The 18,544-nt window shown below is 39.8% G+C and overlaps 1 protein-coding gene across 1 annotated transcript; it reads right to left on the bottom strand.

Moving 5' to 3' along the window:
- Positions 1-9,637: 9,637 nt before the first annotated feature.
- On the bottom strand, positions 9,638-18,151 carry NMD3 (NMD3 ribosome export adaptor). The gene is made up of 13 exons (XM_042830822.1): positions 17,245-18,151; positions 16,887-16,967; positions 16,498-16,626; positions 15,861-15,951; positions 15,637-15,715; positions 15,252-15,348; positions 14,858-14,975; positions 14,084-14,229; positions 13,517-13,629; positions 12,530-12,602; positions 11,882-11,988; positions 11,025-11,095; positions 9,638-10,595 (listed from the first exon to the last, which is right to left on the bottom strand). The coding sequence occupies exons 1-13, from the start codon at positions 17,395-17,397 to the stop codon at positions 10,462-10,464; spliced, it is 1,392 nt and encodes a 463-aa protein (XP_042686756.1). The 5' UTR covers positions 17,398-18,151; the 3' UTR covers positions 9,638-10,461.
- Positions 18,152-18,544: the final 393 nt, after the last annotated feature.

The following is an 18,544-nucleotide window of genomic DNA, read 5'->3' as shown; positions in this document are numbered from 1 at the left end:
CTCTGGATTTTAGTTTTCTTGTGCTTTTATAATATTTGCTAACACTGGTCACTAGGGACAGCCTGGATAAAATGGAATTGCTGTTTTATTTTTTTGCTTTTTTTCTTTTAAAGGTTTCTTTTTCTCCTAACTATCCTTTATTGTAATAGGGAAGGCTTTCAGAAGCTGCTCGGAGTTGAAGATGGATATTAAGAGCATGAAGAACTATCTTTATTGGCTGTTCTGCCAATTTGAATTAATCACCTGCAGCTACCTCATGGAGCCCTGGGAAAAAGTGCTCTTCTACACTTTCAACGTTACTATGTTAGTGATGATAGCATACACTGCTTACATCTTTTTCCCTGTCCACATTAGCATGGCTTTTCAATTCTGCTTGCACTTATTTGGAAGCCAACATGAAAATACTGTTTCTGTTGTGAAGTAACATTGGCAACCTGACATAACTTTTGGATCAAAGAAGTGTTTTTCTCAACACTTTCTGTTTAGAGAGACAGGTTCAGGGTGTGTGCAAACACTGTTTTACTCTCTTCGTTTTCTTCTGCATTCTGGGACTCTGTGACAGCAAATTATTTTGCCAAATCAATTTCAATCAGTCCTCGTTTTTATCATCTGACAGTGCCTTTTAAAGAGCTTTCAGGTTTAAAGACTGACTGGAGTTACAAAGCTGGGTTTGGTAAGGAAGCAACTGTGCTGCATGTTTTGTTACTCCAGGGAGAGCTGTTCGGATACGGAGAGTTTTTATCTTGGGAAATTATACAGCATATATTTGTTCTTGTCTGCCACAGCTTTGCTGACAGGGAAGATGTGTACATGAAAGGTTTTGTACAACACTATGCAACTATAGGCTGCTTTTCTAAGCTTGATATGTATGTATTTATACAATTATTTTAGTATTTATTTAGACTCCGTTATTTAATGCAGTGAATTATTTGTCCAGTTCATCATTATGCAAACAATGCAGTTGATTTACTGAAAATGTGAGGATTTCCTTCCGTAAATGTTTTAAATAAAATCTTATTTTCTTGGACTTTGTTATTATTTTAGAAGATCAGTAAAGCATACATGGCATATGCAAAACATTAAACTATGTATTCAGCTGGAGTAGGGATGTTTTATACTCTTTCCACTTACTTGTTTCTGGCACATGAACTGTTGAGACTTCAGATTTTGTAGCTGACGTGGTGGACATCCCATAATTGGCTTTGTTTTGAAGTCCATGGTTTTTAAACTTCAGTCTTGAATGCACAATATGGTTGTGCTGCCAGCTGGTTAGAGTGGATACTGACCGAAGCTGGCCAGAAATGAAATGCCAATGCAATTACATTGAGGACACGTGCTCAGCACCAGGCCCACAGCAGCAGTGCATACAGGGTGACAGCCCAGCTCTGCTCCCACCCACACTGAAGTGAGTTTTCTTCTGTCTTTTGAGCATAGTGATGCTCCTAGAATATCCTCACCTTTAAGACAACAGGATGCTCTCAATAAGTGGTAATCAGACAGTGTAGAAACTGGGATTTAATAGAATCATAGAATCATTAAGGCTGGAAAAGATGTCTAACCTCATCTAGTCCATCCCATTTGGTCACAGGCTGTGACAAAACAAACTGAAAACACTAATTATGTTACTTGTCATCTCCCCATGAGATCCAGTTACTTTCCCAACTGATGATTAGGAGAGTATGAAAATAGCTTATTTGTGAAAACAAAGGCAGATGAGTTTAAACTTGTAACTCTTTCGACAGCACTCAGGTAAATTTGTAAAACAAATGAACTTTGATTTAGTGCTTTTCAATTATAATCTGATCGTCTGTTTTATTAAAGTAACCTAATGGCTAAAGTGAGAAACACCTTGCATTGTCTCCTAGCAGCTTTCATGTACAGGAGACAGAATGCCTTTACTGAAGTTCAGGGGCAGAAGAGGGAAACAGGATTATAGTTTGGTCAATTATCAGACTATCTGTCAGGATAACCCTTTAGTTGCAAGACTATCAGTCCATAATGTAAACAGGTAAATGTAGTATTTTGCATCATACATGCTTGAGAGACGTGCAGATATTGCATTATATACCTGCAGAGAAATCTCAGAGTGTAAGTAGGCCAACACAGTTATATTTACATTGGATAAGAGCAGACTGTACACACATCCAAAGTATTTGTTGACATTAAGGAATCTGACATCTGGCTGTAGAACTTAGAACTTATGCTGGGTGTGTTTGTGTTTTTTTGTTTGTTGCCACCCTTTCCTTGTCTTCCCTGAGTAAACCCACTTGTGTTTGTTGTGGTTGCACGAATTGCCTGGTGTCTCTTGCAATAGCTGTCACAGGATCTTGCCTGTGCAGGTGTCCTATTTGCATGCTGCAGTCCTGCAACATGGGCTGGCTCCTGGGCGTCTGCAGTGACAGCAGTGCAGTTTGCTCCGTCCAAGAACAGCACAAATCTCTAAAGCTCAGCTGTGAGAGCTGGAGGGAGGATGGATACCACAGAAAACCAGAAGGATACAGAGAGCTAAGTGGCAACTGAATGAAAAATACTTGATTAGTTTTATTCATTACAATCTTTTCCCTGCTTGGGACTAAGACTCCTAACTACAGAGTAAGATTTAAAATACTATATTTAAACTCCACCTCGTAATTGCTGTTTTGAAACAACACAAACAAAAATACTAACCTGCTTGGGCATGCTCCCTGCTGGGATCTGTGCTCTGGCCCACAGCCTTCTCGCAACTGACCTCTGCATAGGACTGCCTCTCCAGAAAAGAGCAACAAAAACTTGTGCAGATCTCCCCATCAGAAGTACTGCACCACGTAACTGTTCCATGGGTTGCCTGGCTGCCCTGCTATCCACCAGGTGCATGTTAGGTGCAGGCACTGCATCTTTGCTACAACAGTTGCATCAGGAACACTTGGCACAAGGGATACCTTATTAAAAACCAGCACTCCCCCCATGCTTTCCCACATAGCCATGCAGGCAGTTCTCTGCAGTTTTTGTGCATAGATACATGCATGCACAGTCTGCATGAATAGAAGGTTGGTTCTTAGATGCTGGACGGTTTATTAATCTCCTAAACATTAATGTCAGAAGATCTGCATGCTTAACAAGTGAGTATCAGTTCCTTGACATCAATGCCTGCCACATGAGACAGTAACTAATTCTGCACACCTGTCAGTGAGGGTTGGGCTTTTGGGTGTGTGTGCATGGGGGAGGATAGGGTTGTGTGGTGGTGCTGTTTGGAGGTTTTTGTTAATGTTCAGATGCGGGAATAAAAGGTGCTTCTTGTTTTCTCCCAGGGCTGTTAACCTCAGTGTACACTCGTATATGCTGAATGTACTTGCTCAGTGACTTTCTGTCAATAAATGAATTCATTTTAGCATTCATAAATGTGGACTTAAACAAGCAGTGTTAATTGAGCAAAAATAGATTCTGACATATAACTATTCTAATGTCATTCCCACCTTTGTGAATAGTTCCAATCTAGAAAGGAAATTGGTGACACGAAGCACCGTTCACAGCTCTGCTTCACCAGCTTCTAAAAAGGATTCTCGTGGTTAAATGGCATGACTTAGTAGGGCTGGTTCAAGAAAGGTAAAACCAAATAGCTAAATAATAAAGCCCTGCTAAATCCAAATACCTTATGCTTCTCACTGTGATCTGTGTGATTACAACTTTAATACATTCCTTGTGTTAGGAGGTTTATTATTATAGGACTTTCACAGCTTTCCTCTCATAAAACAATTTATTGATCAAATTATTTAAAGCTCCTAAAGGCAATGAAGATAATGATTTTTTTGTGTGTGTGTGCAGAACTTTATTTCCACTGCTGCTGCTAACAGTTTTTGAGGCCTAAAATAAGTTCATGTTCCTTATTGTTACTTTTATTGGTTTTGCTATGATGACATAAGCATTTTGTCTATGCTACTATTTACATCCGAATGTAATTTGAGTTCTTATCTTAGCTATTTGTTATCTGACTTGAAAATCCTGTTCCTAAGACAAACTTGTCAGCACTTTCTAGCCTATGCATCCCACAGAACATACTCCTTTTCATCTTGCATATGTGTATTTAGAATGATGTTGAGTTCACAGAAGATCTGTATGTTTTTATAAAGCTGACCCTACGTTAGCCAGTCTTGCTTGGCTGAACCTTTCTGCCTAACTTCAATGCTTAGCTGCAACTACTTCATGCAACAGCCTACTAACAGTCTTATTTGTTGTAGAAAAGTACTTCTTGAATGATATCTCCAAAATACAAGCATTTTCAGGGAAACCTTCCCAGCAATTTTCCAGACTTAAGGTGCCTAAACAAATATATTGTTACAACTCCTGCCTACCTGAACTGAGGATTGAGGGCTTATCTCCAGCCTATCCCACATGAATTCAGGAATTATGTTTTCTGGCTGAGTTCAATGCTAGCACCTGCCTGCCTTAAAAGGAGGAGACATGCATGCAGTACAGGGAAGACTGATCCAAACACCTCATCCTTTTGACATGCATTACACTCACATCTGTCACTGAAGTTCTCCAACACATGGAAGGTTCTAGGGGTAAGGCTGGATCTCTGCAACTCTCCCACTGAGAATGCTTCTCTGCAAGGACACATCTGGCAGGAAAATAGAAAATGAGCCTACAAATGTGTGAATGTTCAACAGGCAAGTGATCTCTGACCTCGCTTAAATCAATTTGCGATCAGCAAGTAGAACTGAAATATTCATTGGAGGGTTTGTGATCCACCCCACACAACAGCTTGAGGTTCACGCTGTTGGGAGGAGAGTTGAGAGATGAGAAGGTTTTGCCAGTTAGAGGAAGAATTTGTATCGAAAGTTTCCACTAAGGCAGCATTTGTACCACTAAGACAGCATTTTCTCTTTCTATGTGCAGGCAAAGGGATTGTAGTGACCTGTTATCTCCTCATCTTACAATTGGTGCGTAGCTTCCTAACTGAATCAAAAGTGCAGCCACCCGGCCCACACAGTACATGAGGACTACAAGACACTTAGCTCCAGAGCTGCCAAGTCCTTGGGGCAACAGGTGTGTTGGAGCTGGGACGAGGAGTGCAAGGGACTGAGCATCAAACTGTGCACAAAGCAGCAGTCAGCAGCTAGAGAATCCTTGTGGGCTCTGCTGGTGGGCACCAGCTCTTGGATGATTCTGCTAAGAGACCAAACAAAGGTTTTTGTTGCTTTGCTCTGCATGTTTCATGTAGAGGCATGCAGAATGCCATCCAGTGAATTAAAATAGGCTGTTGAGAAGCATCATTTAAAAATGGTCCAATCCTACATGTGCTGACTTTAGAGGTGTACATCAATATAAAAAACTTAAAAATCTGCAGAAAAACTGGTTCATATAATGCCATCATGTTGTTAGCAGAGAAGGTTGCTGGACTCAGGCTGTTATTGGCACTATCTGGCTTTACCACTTCCACATGATGGAGTCTCCACAGGCCCCAAACATATTCTATTCCTCACAAAATATTTCCCAAATGTTTAATCAGAATTGCCCTAAACTGCTGCTCAGCCTATACAAATGGTCACTTCTCTCTCAGAAACAAGCAAAAACAAAACCTGAGTACTCACGCTCTGACTTTAGTACTTGGAAGACTTGCTTGAAGGCAACTAAAGCTGCTTACCATTATACACCCATGCATGGCTTATTTATCTGTGTAATGAAGGAATGCATTAAAGGCCAGCGTAATACCTGAACATGATTTATGATTACTTATTAAAATTGTATTAAAAACCTGCACATATTTTTCCAGATCAGGTGATTTTGTATGCATCTTGCATCCTGTCAGAGCGCAAGCAGTGTGTTTCGGGAAAGAGAATTTCAAACAGTCAAGACACCAAGGTAAACAAACAAGCTATATTCAGAATTCAGAGGCTGCCAAGGTTAAACAGCAGCTGTCTCAACATTTCCACCATTTCCACTGGAGACAATCCCTGTTAAACCCTACTTGGAGCACATGCATCCTTTGGCTGGAACTGCATCTTAGGCAAAACCGTCTATGCACCATTCCAGGGAGCTCAGCATAGTGGATATGGGAACAGGCACCAGGACCTGGTGATTCCAGAAGGCTGTGGAGCAGCTGCCTCTGTGTGCTCGCTGGGTCAGCTGCCCCAGCACAAGTGCTCTTGCTGGCACTCCTACAAACGCTTCTCCCAGGCTAGCTCCCCTGGCACCTCCTGGCTCTGTGTGCCAGCTTCTACAAACCTGGGCCTTTGGGATGAATTCTCTGCGTTTGATGTGCTGGCAATCTGCGTGCTTACCTCTAACTATGGCTTCCACAGGGCATCATGGAACCTTTGTATCACGGTGTCTAAATCTGGCTGTCAGAATATTTCCACTCCAGGATCCTAAAGGACATAAGCCTGGATTATTTTGAATATTAGTCTTCATCTTTTAAGAAAAAAAATCTCAAACAAACCTAGAGCTTTAATTTATGACTGAGGGCTAAAGAACGAATGAGCATGTATAATAAAGCATGTAGCATCCAGTCACATCATGCTAAGCAGTATACAAGCAGCCTACCCCAAAAATTCACAGCTTGAGGAGTTTCCTTCTATCTTACAAAACTTGTCCTTCAACACAGATTGGTTTTTCTTCTTTAAGTCCTTTCAGTTCTTAGCAATGTAAAGCACTCCCTTAGCTGATGTGAGAAATTGCATTAGTTGTGGATGTAGGTGTCATACATAATTGTTTCATTTTATAAAGTTGATTATTCGAACTACACAAAGACACTTTTCTTTCCTGATTATGCTTTGCTTTTAGCATGGAACGGAAATTCTGGCAAGTTTTAAATCTCACCTCTTGCCTCTTGTTTTAACCATATTCCCATCCTAAGCTCATGAAGATTGAGTATGGAAAACTTAAACCTAGGTAAATTCTGATAGTAGTATTCATTGCTACATGACTAAATTCTGGAATGAGCTGCAGCAAACATTGCCAAAAATCTCTGAAACCCAACACAAGTCTCACTCCTATATTTAACTGCTCTGGGAGCACGCAGCTAAAATAAGCGGCCGTGGCAAAGTGCAAAGGCAGATCTGTCAGCAGAAGGAGCAGATTGCCAGAAGTGCTTAAGCATCTCGATCAAAGCTTTTGTCTTATTTTCCGTTAAGGTGGTGCTATTTTCATTTAGGTTCAAAATAACACATCAGGAACCACACTGGCACGAACAAGAACTGAACCAAGTTTTGCTGACTTTTCGTTACAACTGAACAGACTGCTGCTTTCCATTAACACGAAGGAATAGTGACATCAGGTGGACTATCACATTCATCACAAGAACATCTCAAAGTCTCTGACAACTTCCAAAGGAGAAAAGGAAATTTCTGCTGCCAGCCCTTGGTATCTCCTTAGGACACAGACTGGAATAATCCCTATGACAACGGCTTTGTTTTCTGATAGAACAACTCTGACTTGCCTTTAAATGATCAAGAATCATGGTAATACATTGAGTGCTGACAGGAACTACTGTGCGCATTCACAAAGGGAACTGAACCCCCCAGCAGTAACTAAACTAAATGCAAATTCAGCAATAAAAACCCCAGAAGGTTTAAATCTAGTTTTTCATTTTCCTTGTCTCCCTTCGTCCCTTCAGTAACTGACTGGGGGGAAAACATGAAACTCCCTTAGCTCAAGTAAGTCTTTCTAAACAGGAGGATTAGGGTGACAGGGGTTAATGTCTGTAAGAAGCTTATTTGGTTTCTCATTGTGAAAGCCTTCCTTCTGAAAGAACAACACATCGGCTGTTTTGAAGGACAAAACTTTTCTTCTCTGCTGAAACAGAATCGCTTCAGCTGGCTATGCTTTTATTTTCCTCCCTAAATACTTTAAAAGTATTCTTTCTTTTTCATCTTCTACTAGCTTACCACATGTGGCAAGCACACAACCATCACAACTATTTCAGATATCAACAACCCTTTTAAATCTGTATTGCTATCCATAAATTACTGTACGCACTGCTACTGCTTGGTACTTCCTATCACACATTCTCTGTACAAAGCTGTATGCATATGTCTATAACATTCACATCTCAGAAGCAAACACTCTCCTCCCCAGGTAGACTCGAGGAATGTTATATTTCAACTCTTCCAATTCAAAATTCATCAGAAGCTGCATGCAAACCATTAAGAAGTTATGACTCAAATCCTGGAGCACCTTCTCTGCTGTATAAAATAAGGAGCTTTCTCTTTAAACTGTGGCTTAATCCGCAGATGGAGACTTTCAGGAGATGCAGGTTACATAGCAGCCTTTTCTCTACTGTGAATTAAGTACCTTTTATCACATTACTTATCCGGTGTCACTGAGCAGATCTTGCCTTCACTGGCCGTACACCATCCGAGCCTCTTCTGGCTCCCAACTGTTGACATATTAAAGGGACGCCGTAAATTTGAGAACCTAAAATGAGAGCTAACTTGGGTTTCAAGTACACACACAGCTTAGGCACCCTTTGGAGAGCTGTTACTATGTGTTACCAGCTAGCAAACAATGGACTCGGATTTATGACTTGTTTGTCTAGCACCCATACCTAAACATCTTTCCAGACAAGACTTGCTGAAAGATGCTTGAAATCCAATACAGACCAGTAACAGACCATAGGGGGACAAAGAAGACAGACATCTCCAATAACAAGCAGATTGACAGATAAGACAGCAATCCGTCTGACATTACTGAGAGCTAGTATGAAAGAAAACATTAGGGAGGAAGGAAGAGAGTTGATCAAAACAGCAGAGTTTAAAACAGGTTTTTATTACAACTCCCTCTCTGCTGCCAACAGGAATCTTATTATCAAAGCATGTGCAAGAAAGGTTTGATCATTTTTACCTGTGTCAGAAAAATCACAACTCAGAACCCATCTCATCCAGTCATGGAACAGACTGGCTGTTACATGTTATGGCTAATTAAAGTTCTTCCATTTCCATAGATCTGGCCCAAGAGTCACTAGATTTGAGCTTATCTCAATTTCCCCACCACTACTGGCAGGCGCAGATAGAAGTAAAATATGTTAAAAAAATCAACACACCCAAACCATTCTTGTTGCAGTGATAATTCAGGCTAGCTGTGCAATTGTATTCTCATTTACATTTTTTTTTTTAATGCTTCATACCTTTCCTATACTGAACTACTGTCACGAGATAAACTGCTCCTTCACTTTTTGGCAACTTTATGGATTTCTCATGACCGTTCCTCGTAATAAAAACTATGACAAAGCTCCTCAAGGAGGATGCAGGAGAGCTTAGTGTGACCCAACTACACGATAAAAGACAGTTCTGCAGGATGGCTGAGCTGATAGCAATGCCTATGGCAGGCTCAGAATTTTACTACATCAAAGCTGACCTTCCACGTTTTCATTTTTTCCCCCTTGCCTTCTATGGCACACCACAAGTTCAGTCAACAGAATTAAAACCAGAAGTTTTAACACACCATCAGCACGTAATGTTCCAGTATAACGCTTATGTTCTATCTGGGTTTACAGCAGAGATGAATTTCATTTTAACATTTACTTAAATAATGATGGAACAAAAACATTTGCATAGTTTTTTCACAGTTGATACTGGGTGTATATCTTGCTCCAGTTATCAGAGGTGAGGTGATTCATGGTATATATCTGGAGTGAGATTAAGACACAAAGAGAAGTCAATTGTTGTCCAACCAGTTTATTACCTGCGAAAACTCAGGCAGACTCTGAGACAAAAAAATCTTTATGTACAGTATCTCTCAGTGTATTACTCAGATTATGCAAACTGCATTTAATCCACTGATACAAGCATGAAATACAGTACAATACAATATTCATTACCATTTAAAAGAAGTCTCAAATCTTTCTGATTGTGGGCTGCGTGTTCAATCAATTTACAACAAAGCGTTTTTGTGTACATAACAGAAATAGTTGGAATTCCCTTATTGACAGCATCACAAAACTCTTAAACCTCCCCAAAATACTGTTATATGGAATAAACTGTCATCATAATGAAAGTCTTCAATAAATCGTTGTGCCAAAAAGATTAAGACAGGAAAAATCCATTTCAGGTAAATAAATGAAAACAATAAACAGTAGGTAAGGTATTGTACCTACAAGTCTAGCAAACCAGAACAAAATCTCTCTTGATGGACATTTTTCTTTATTAGCAGTCTTAGGTGCAGAACAATTAATATTCTCAGTGGATACAACTGAAGTTAGTCGCCTGGTCTTTACCTTACAAGAAGTTGCAAGGAGAAAACACTCAGAGATGAGAAGAACTTGTGGAACTCATATGACAGTGTTTGCACAGAAGCTTAACTGCAGTCACTGATCTTCTAGATAATTATATATGAAATATCAATTCAGAAATGTGATTTAGAGGCATGGCTGTAGCTAAAACATTACTTTCCATATTCATGTGATCACAGTTCATAATGTTTGCTTATATGGGGTACATTTTCCTCCCCAGGCAAATACTAATTGCACTGCTTAATGCACTATGCTTATTCTGTCAGCATATTTGCTCCTTCCCCACCAGTGGCATCCTCAGAAATATGGAGATCCTCCAGCATTTCAGCCAGACTGATCCGAGGGGCCCCATCATCATCTGTGTCACTCTCCACTGGAATGTCTGCATCTAAAAAAATCAATTAAAAAAACATCAACCAAAAAAAAAACCCGAACAGCTAAGCAAAAGAAACGAAAACCAGAGCAACCTGAACAACCCCAAGTGACTGAAAACATGCAACAAGCAAACAAACTCCCCCATAACATCCAACTCCAAAGAATAACGCTTGCCTTCTTGGAAGATGCCAAGTTAATCATCATGTTTTTTACCCAGTACAGGTTTTGAGAGTCCAGGAAAAAGGCTTTTATCTTATGTTAAAGGTAAGCAAGAACATGAGCATCACTCAGTGCAAGTGAGCAATACCTCATGCTGTTACATTACAGCATTACTCCAAGAATGAGCAGTTCAAAGATCCAAACACAGGGCTTCAGCAAGAATATTTTTGCTCAAATAGCTATGATCAAATTACATGCAATTCAATCGTAAAAGAGGCCTTACTTCTGTAAATGTTGACGTTTTTCCTTATGGCTTCATCTTCTTCCAGATCTTCAAGGAAGTCCTGGTATTGTCTGTAAACGAGGTTTAATCTACTTACTCACTTTCCCTTTGCATTTATGCAAATTTATAAAAAGAAATCAAAAGAAGAAAGCTCCAAGAAAGGACTGCAGTCCTTCAGTTGTGCCTTCTGATAACATTCTTACATTGTCAACTCATTCTTTCTGCCTTTTTTTCATTTTATTTTGATTACTGTTAGCACCTACTCGTTTCCAAAATATATGTAAACTGCCTGTCCTCATTTAACTCTAATTGCCTCCTTTTTCCTACTCAGCTAGACATTATTTGTTATCTGCTGCTGTTTCAGCTTTGCCATGGAACAATGACAAACATGTTTTCACAAAAGCAACCCTTAGCTAAAAAAACCAGCAGCCATAAGGTACAATAGCTCTGACATTCATCATTTGCCTCATGTAAATGAGTAAATCTGTTTGCAGGGTTATCTTTAAGATTCAGGATTTAGTTCATTCCTTGACCCCCCACCAGCCACCTCAGTATCCACCTTCCCTGAAACCTAGCAGTCAAGATAGAGTATTCTAAAAGCACAAGTAAGGTGCATAGATATGTTTAAAGCACTTCTTGCACTAGGAAAGATGCAAAGACTGTATTGTTTAGAGCCTATCCTATTTTATCAGCCATCATCACACCCCTACAGAACCAGCAGCATTTGCTTGTGCCCCTGTAACAGTAGTAGGGCATTACACTGGGGGTTTTGTCCTTAGCAGAGAGTGGTAAATGGTATTTTCAGACTTAGCATGCTATCCTAGGTAGAAAGGACTTCAAAACTTCATGGCTGATACCTTTCATCATCTGTATCCATGCCTTCTCTGTCTCTTTCCAGCTCTTTCAGTTTCCAGTTTCTGCGATGCTGGCGCTTGGCACGGTCGTAGCTCTTCTTTATCAGTACCTACAGTGGAAACCCACAGATATTTACATGCACACACACCATAATATGCAACTCACGACACGCTTTAAAAAAAAACCAAAGCAACACCCAAGTCTAGATTTGGGCAACTGTAACATCAGAACAAACAGCAGACTCAGTCTTACAAACAAACTGCAGACAGTAACATATGACACCTGCACTTTTGGCAGTCTGGCACTAAAAAGTTTTAAATAGAATTCATACAGCATTTTTCAATTCAAACCAAAGTGTTTGGAAACTTTTATTTCCTGAAGAGGCATACCCTGGAGATGTAAGAGTTTTCACCACACAGGGTAATTTGAACAGCAATGAATAAGGTAGGTTAAGGTAAACATATTATTTAAACACCACACTAAAATAAAAGTAGCAAGAAACTAATTCTCACTGATTGGATTCCATTCAAATTTCAACATTAACATTTCCTTCCTTGAGCACCAGGCAACCAGTGTGCATCTGATATAAAGCCACTTGATTTTCCTGAGCAATGCAGAGAAATCTGTACAGACAAAGAAAATGATCTTACCACGTCAGGGACGTTGTGTGGGCTCATCTTATTCACAAACTCGTCATTCAAGTTACAGTTGGCCAAGTCAAATCTAAAATGAAAACAGGTAGTTCATACTTTTATTTAAGTACAGAAAAACGAAGTCAAGGTTTTATATGCTAGTATTAAAGAGCAAATGTAATGTCTGTATTAAAGATCATAGTCTCAGTTATAGCTACTCAGAAAAATGAATGTTTCCAAACTAAGGACAGAGAAAAGAAGAAATCCACAACAATATGCACTTGTCATAACTGAGGAACTCTTAGAGCAAACTGCTGTCCCCACATTCTGTTCAGTAGCACCACTACACTCACCAGCCTCATGAACCCACACACATCCCTGAGGTTCTGCTGCCTTCAAAATATTCATGTTTATTCCCATTTACTTGAGAATCACTAACCAAGCCCCATCCTAAAAACATTCACATTTGTCATTGCTGTATGCAATACTCACATTTAATCAAAAAGGTCATATGCCTTCACTTTACTTTGATCTTGGCTAGTGTTTTCAAAATCTCATCTGTGTCTGCACTGTTATTCTCATCTCACTTTAGAAGTCAACTAGCAGCTAGTTTTATGGCATGAGTTCTGCTAGAAGTTTTACTGTATTATAACCCTCTATCTCTTCATAGCCAAGATGAAAGATTCTATCCCTTCTGCAGATCTCATTTAGGAAATTCACAACTATCTTGATAATACACAGGCATGTACAGAATCCAAGTCAGCAGTATGAACTGAAATAATCATTCCAGCTCCCTAGCAAATTAAGAATAGAATTAAGTCATCAGATACCAGTATTTTCTTTCGTGTTTGCTCCTGAGAGACTCAAAACTTCCTTTCCACAGCCACACATAGAAACCTTTCAAGCTTCCAGTGCAAGGCCAACACCAAAATTCCTGCTGCAAGGCTCAAACACAAACTCCTATGGAATGGCTCATTTAAATCAAAACCAAGAAACAGAACAGACCCTAAGACAAGGTCACCAGGATTTAGAATGTGTCCCAAGTGAGTGCAGCAGAAATACTGATGGTCTGTACTCAGCTCCGAGGTTTTCTTTACCCAGGCTTCAGCCAGCGTGTGCTTGAGGAATGAAAAATAAACAAGCTTGTAATAAACTCAGCTTAACCTTCCGTGCTGTTAAAACATTTGCACTGCTACATTAGTGTGTTGAACTACAGCTGCAATTAAGCTTTCTATAACAGAAATCCAACATACTGCTTGCTACCATTATTTTCTCATCTTTACAAAACTAAGGAAATAAACAGGGCAATCACTTGTTTACTTCGTAACTTTCTATTACTTTTACCCTTTGAATGAGGAAAAGCAGTTGACTCTTGTTCACTAATTCTGATTAAAAAAGTTTCTATGCTTCAGAAAAAAGAACAGTAATTGAAGAGTTGCAAAGCTAGTATAAAATAATGATTTCTGTGGTGGCACTAACAAGTAGGGTTTAAACTCAAAAGAAAATAACTTAAAAGTGGAACTCACATCTCCATAATCTCCCAAACAAAACAACATCCACAGGAACTCTTACTTTATTTGATCTTGCCCCTGCACCTGCAGGTTTCTTCTTTTCTTGAACTCGATTGATGTCCATAACAATAAATTCCTCAAGCTGCTTTGGGTTGAACAAGCTATTGAAAGGATGGCGCCAGTAGGTATTTCCATCAATTTCAGCAACTGGAAAAACCAAGAACCAGCAAAGACAACCACAAGGGAGAAAGTTTCTTTCAGATAATTAAAACGAAGCATTAACCAAAACACAGGCAACTACAATGCATTCTGTTCAAGACTGTTATGAGAACAAACTATTTGGGACACAATATATATGGTAAACTCTGGCTGTGACAGCAGCTGATGATCTGTGACAGACGAGTCACATCTCAAGTGTCTGAAGCACAGTCTTTTATGCACACAAATCATTTCCTGGGATGTAGCCTTATCAGAGGTATTTTGCATCACATACACATCAATAAATACAGAGAGGTCTTCTCATTTGAGAGGCACGTCCCTGACAAATCTAAGTGCTTGGCAGAGCCCTACACCATCCACAAACCTAGTACTAACCTTGCAGATTTTCCTAGGACACAAAGGAAATTAGGTTTAGAGAAGAGTTTGGTCTTTGTTTGCTATTCAATTTCTGTCACGAGTGCACAAATACTTTTATAACTTATATAAGATATATACTTATATAAGATATACAAGATATATACTTATATAAGGTGCAAAAATACAAGATTTTATGTAAATAATTTTGCCAGCAGATTTTCAACACCTTGCCATATTGCAGAAAAAAATCACAACTTACTCTGCAGAGTGCTAGGATCAATGAGGTGGACAGTACTTGTAACTCTAATGCACACACAGATCTGGCTCATGTTACCAAGACTCTGTGCCAGTTTTGGTGACAGACATACAACATTGTCCTGCATGCAAAGAGAACATCTTTTAAAGTTCACATTTCTTTAATTTTTAATCAAGCCTTTAAAGAAATCAGAAACATGGATTTTCAAATTTGAGATTTTCAGATCCCCACCCAACATCCTCCAATAACTTGATAATAAATGCTAGCTAAGTTCCAAGCTCACTTGGGGACTAAACCCTCCTGTCCCCCAAACATAAAATAAATAATGTCTCTGTCAGCAAAACCAAACTCCTGCCACTTCATACAGTACCCTGGAGATGAAACAGAAATAAACTACCTTGCATACTGGAACAATTTCCACGGAGAAAGTGCTTTTGTAGTTGTAGACATTACTATGAACATCATGTGAGGTCAAGCGCTGGGATGATTTCGACCTAAAGAACATAAAAATAGAGCTTCAAGCAGCAAGAAAGACTCTGTTTGGGAGAGAAGATAACCAGCACTAAGAGCTGGACATAGCTACAAACAGCAAATTCATTAAGGAATTACAAAAATTCATGAAGGGTAGTTTCACAATCCCCAAACAGAAAACATGAGACCTCTGCACAAGGGGCTTTGTCTATTGAATAGAACACAGAGTTCTCACATAATCTGTTTAAAAAGAGGGATAACAGCTACTTCCCAAAAGCTTTTGGGGAGGGCAATAGATGTCAATGACGCACCTAGATGGAACTGTACACTGAAGAAAGTCTACCATCTTCTGAGCGTGTTGCTTCGAAGAATAATAAAAATCCAGGCCATCTGAAAGAAAAAAAAAAGCCTGATGAACATATCTATGCAATGCATTTGAAAAGAACACTCTTCTGGTTACCCACACACAGCTATTAATGCAACATAATCCAGGTTTGTCTATTTTATCTCCAGCTTAACAAGCCACCTCACTTACCATGGATTTCCTTGATGCGAAGTGTATTTTGATGAAGCCTGTGTTTTAAAATCAGCTGCTCCAAATAGTAGAAAGTCTTTTTGTGCAGAGTCTATAACAAAGCCAAAATAAATCCATCAGAGTCATTTAAGAATCACCTGGAGCAAATGCAGAATTGCTGGAGAATAAATGTTTATATGAAGAGATCATCTACAGAAGGAAGAGTCCAAAGTCTATCCCAACCAAAAACACTTCAGAGATGTGCTCTATTTATACCAAATTATTTAAGCCTTCTGTTTCTTTTTTTTTGCACAGCCTGTTGCTACAGATATCTTTTTTCTTTAAAGAAGATTTAAATATTTATAAACAATCTGCTCCACTGTTTCCAGCAGTGCCTTAAAATACAGAAGGAAGGATATATAAAAATTCACGTAAGATCCATCTGCGAGCCATCACTTATAAAAGGGCATATTAATAATACTGGACAACAGAAAAAAAGATTTCCAAACTAAAACCAGAAGGAAAAATGGCGAAACTTATTACTGTGGCAGTAGCCAAATGCAAGCAAACCCTTTCCTGAGAAAATCAGAAAGTCACTCAAAGGTTTCTCTGCATTATTGCACTGCCATCATAAAGTAAAAACACAGTTTGCCTCTACCTTCTGCCTGACCTGAACCACAGCTTTCCAGAAATCCTTAGCTTCAATCCTATGACAGTCTTCACACATCTGCGACTGAATCAGATATTCCACCACAAACACTTGCTGAAGAACTGCTCCATTTATCACCTGCAAAACAGAAGTTTTGACAGTTTTATGGGGACAGCTGATAACATTCTTCAAGTTTTGCCATCTGGGTTCTGATCATCACAATTGAAGTTTAAGTAAATCAACATTTTGTCAAAAGAAGCCATTAAAAACATGCTGTATTTTATTGGAGAGAACCACTTATCTAAACAGCAGGAAAAAACCAAACCAATAACAAGAATACTGTTTGCCACAAAAGCTTTAAAAAAAAACCTGCACACAGATTGCTACACTTCTGTTACCTCCTTCTGAACAGTCAGTTTCAGCTTCAATCTCTTAGAATGTGGTTCAGTCCAAATAAAGCCTGCGTCGATCAGCCGGACCTGCCAGTGGGAACAAACAAAGGCTCAGCCTTAAGCATGAGCAGCTCTAGCTAACAGAAAACACAAGCTTATGGTTTAGCTCATTGCTCTTCCAATGCACTGTATGAGATCAGACTGCTATTATCTGTGCTCACTACAGATACTCACTCGCTTAATAACCCCTATACCAACACGAATGGCTACTCTGGAAGAATGAAACCCAGCACGAGTTAGCCAGATTTTACTTTATGTCGTGCTAACAGACACATTGTGAAAGACTAATAAATTCATTACCCACCTTGCTAAGTGAAGCTTTAATTTTTTTAAGACACAAAGCAAGAAGCTCTCTTGATTCTAAGGCACACTGAATCCAAGTTCCTGGAGGCTGAAGATACCTGTAATAAAAAAAGCACACTGAGGCATATGATGTGGCTTCAACAAACCACGTCATTCAAAAGATAAGAAACTACTTCCCAAACTTTCAATGTGAACACCAGGCATGCAGCTCCAACTTCAGCCTCCCTGATAGAACAAGATTTAAGCATTCACATTTTTTTTTTGCAACCCTCACCAATTTGCTGTCTTTTTTCTTTCAGAGACCACAATGTCATTCATTTCAAACTTCCTGGCCATAAATAACACCTTCTTCTTCCATAAAAGAAACAGATGAATGCAGTGGGTAAAAAGAGCAACCAACACACCTACAGTATGCTGTCACTGGCTCAACAGCTGTCTGTGTACTATTTCACTTCAATAACATCCCAAAGATTTCCACAAGGATGATTTCCACATCCACACTGACCCCTCAGCTGTAAAACCATCTCCAAATAACTGACAGATTTGAGTGTGTGGCAGTTCCAAAGCTGGTGTGATGCTGGCACCTGCAGTCTGCCTGCAGTATGGCAGGGTGATAAATTCTTCAACTTACACAGCAAAAAGTCACAGAATTGCAGGGATTGGAAGGGACCTCGAGAAACAACCAAGCCCAACCTCACTGTTCAAGCAGGTTCCTTACAGCAGGTTGCACAGACAGGCATCCAGATGATCTTAAATAGCTCCACAGAAAGAGACTGCACCACCCCTCTGGGCAGTCTGTTCCAGTGCTCCATCACCCTTAATGAAAAGCAGCTCTTTCACATGTCTAAATGGAATTATCTTCAACTTTTAGGCTGCTACTCCCTGTCCTATCGCTATGCAGCCCCAAGAAGAGCCTGTCCTTATCTGCTTTGCCTCCCACCTCCCTCCAGATATTTATAAACATGAATTGGATCCCCCTCGGTCTTCTTTTCCCCAGGCTGGACAGCCCTAGGTTACTCAGCCTTTCTTCATACAGGAGATGCTCCAGGCCCTGTACCATCTTTGGGGTCCTCTGCTAGACTCCTTCTGGGAGACCCCTATCCTCTTCGAACCAGGGAGCCCAGAACTGGGCACAATACAATAAATGTGGCCTCACCAGGGCAGAATAGGGGGGGAGGATCACCTCCCTTGACCTGCAGACTGTGCTCTATAGTGTTCAATCCCAAAAAGAAACCGATGGGGGGTAGAACACTGGATGTAACAATCCAAACTGATTGGGGGGAGGGAAAGGGGGGAGAATA

The sequence above is a fragment of the Centrocercus urophasianus genome, unplaced genomic scaffold, assembly GCF_019232065.1.
Source record: "Centrocercus urophasianus isolate 14NV4802_14NV808 unplaced genomic scaffold, USGS_Curo_1.0 seq_1002, whole genome shotgun sequence".
Classification (NCBI taxonomy): Eukaryota; Metazoa; Chordata; class Aves; order Galliformes; family Phasianidae; genus Centrocercus; species Centrocercus urophasianus.
The sequence above is the reverse complement of the archived record's forward strand: the minus strand, read 5'-3'. Positions and strand labels throughout refer to the sequence as shown.

Bases quoted from the DNA above. Each gene is read 5' to 3' on its own strand.
- NMD3 (XM_042830822.1), bottom strand. From the start codon at position 17,397: ATGACGTGGTTTGTTGAAGCCACATCATATGCCTCAGTGTGCTTTTTT. The intron at 14,230-14,857 runs GTAAGTTGTGAT...TGGTTTTTCCAG, and splicing joins TGATCCTAGCACTCTGCAGA to TTGCTGAAATTGATGGAAAT. The intron at 12,603-13,516 runs GTCTGTTCTGTT...TTTTCATTTTAG, and splicing joins CCTGGTGACCTTGTCTTAGG to ATTTGACTTGGCCAACTGTA.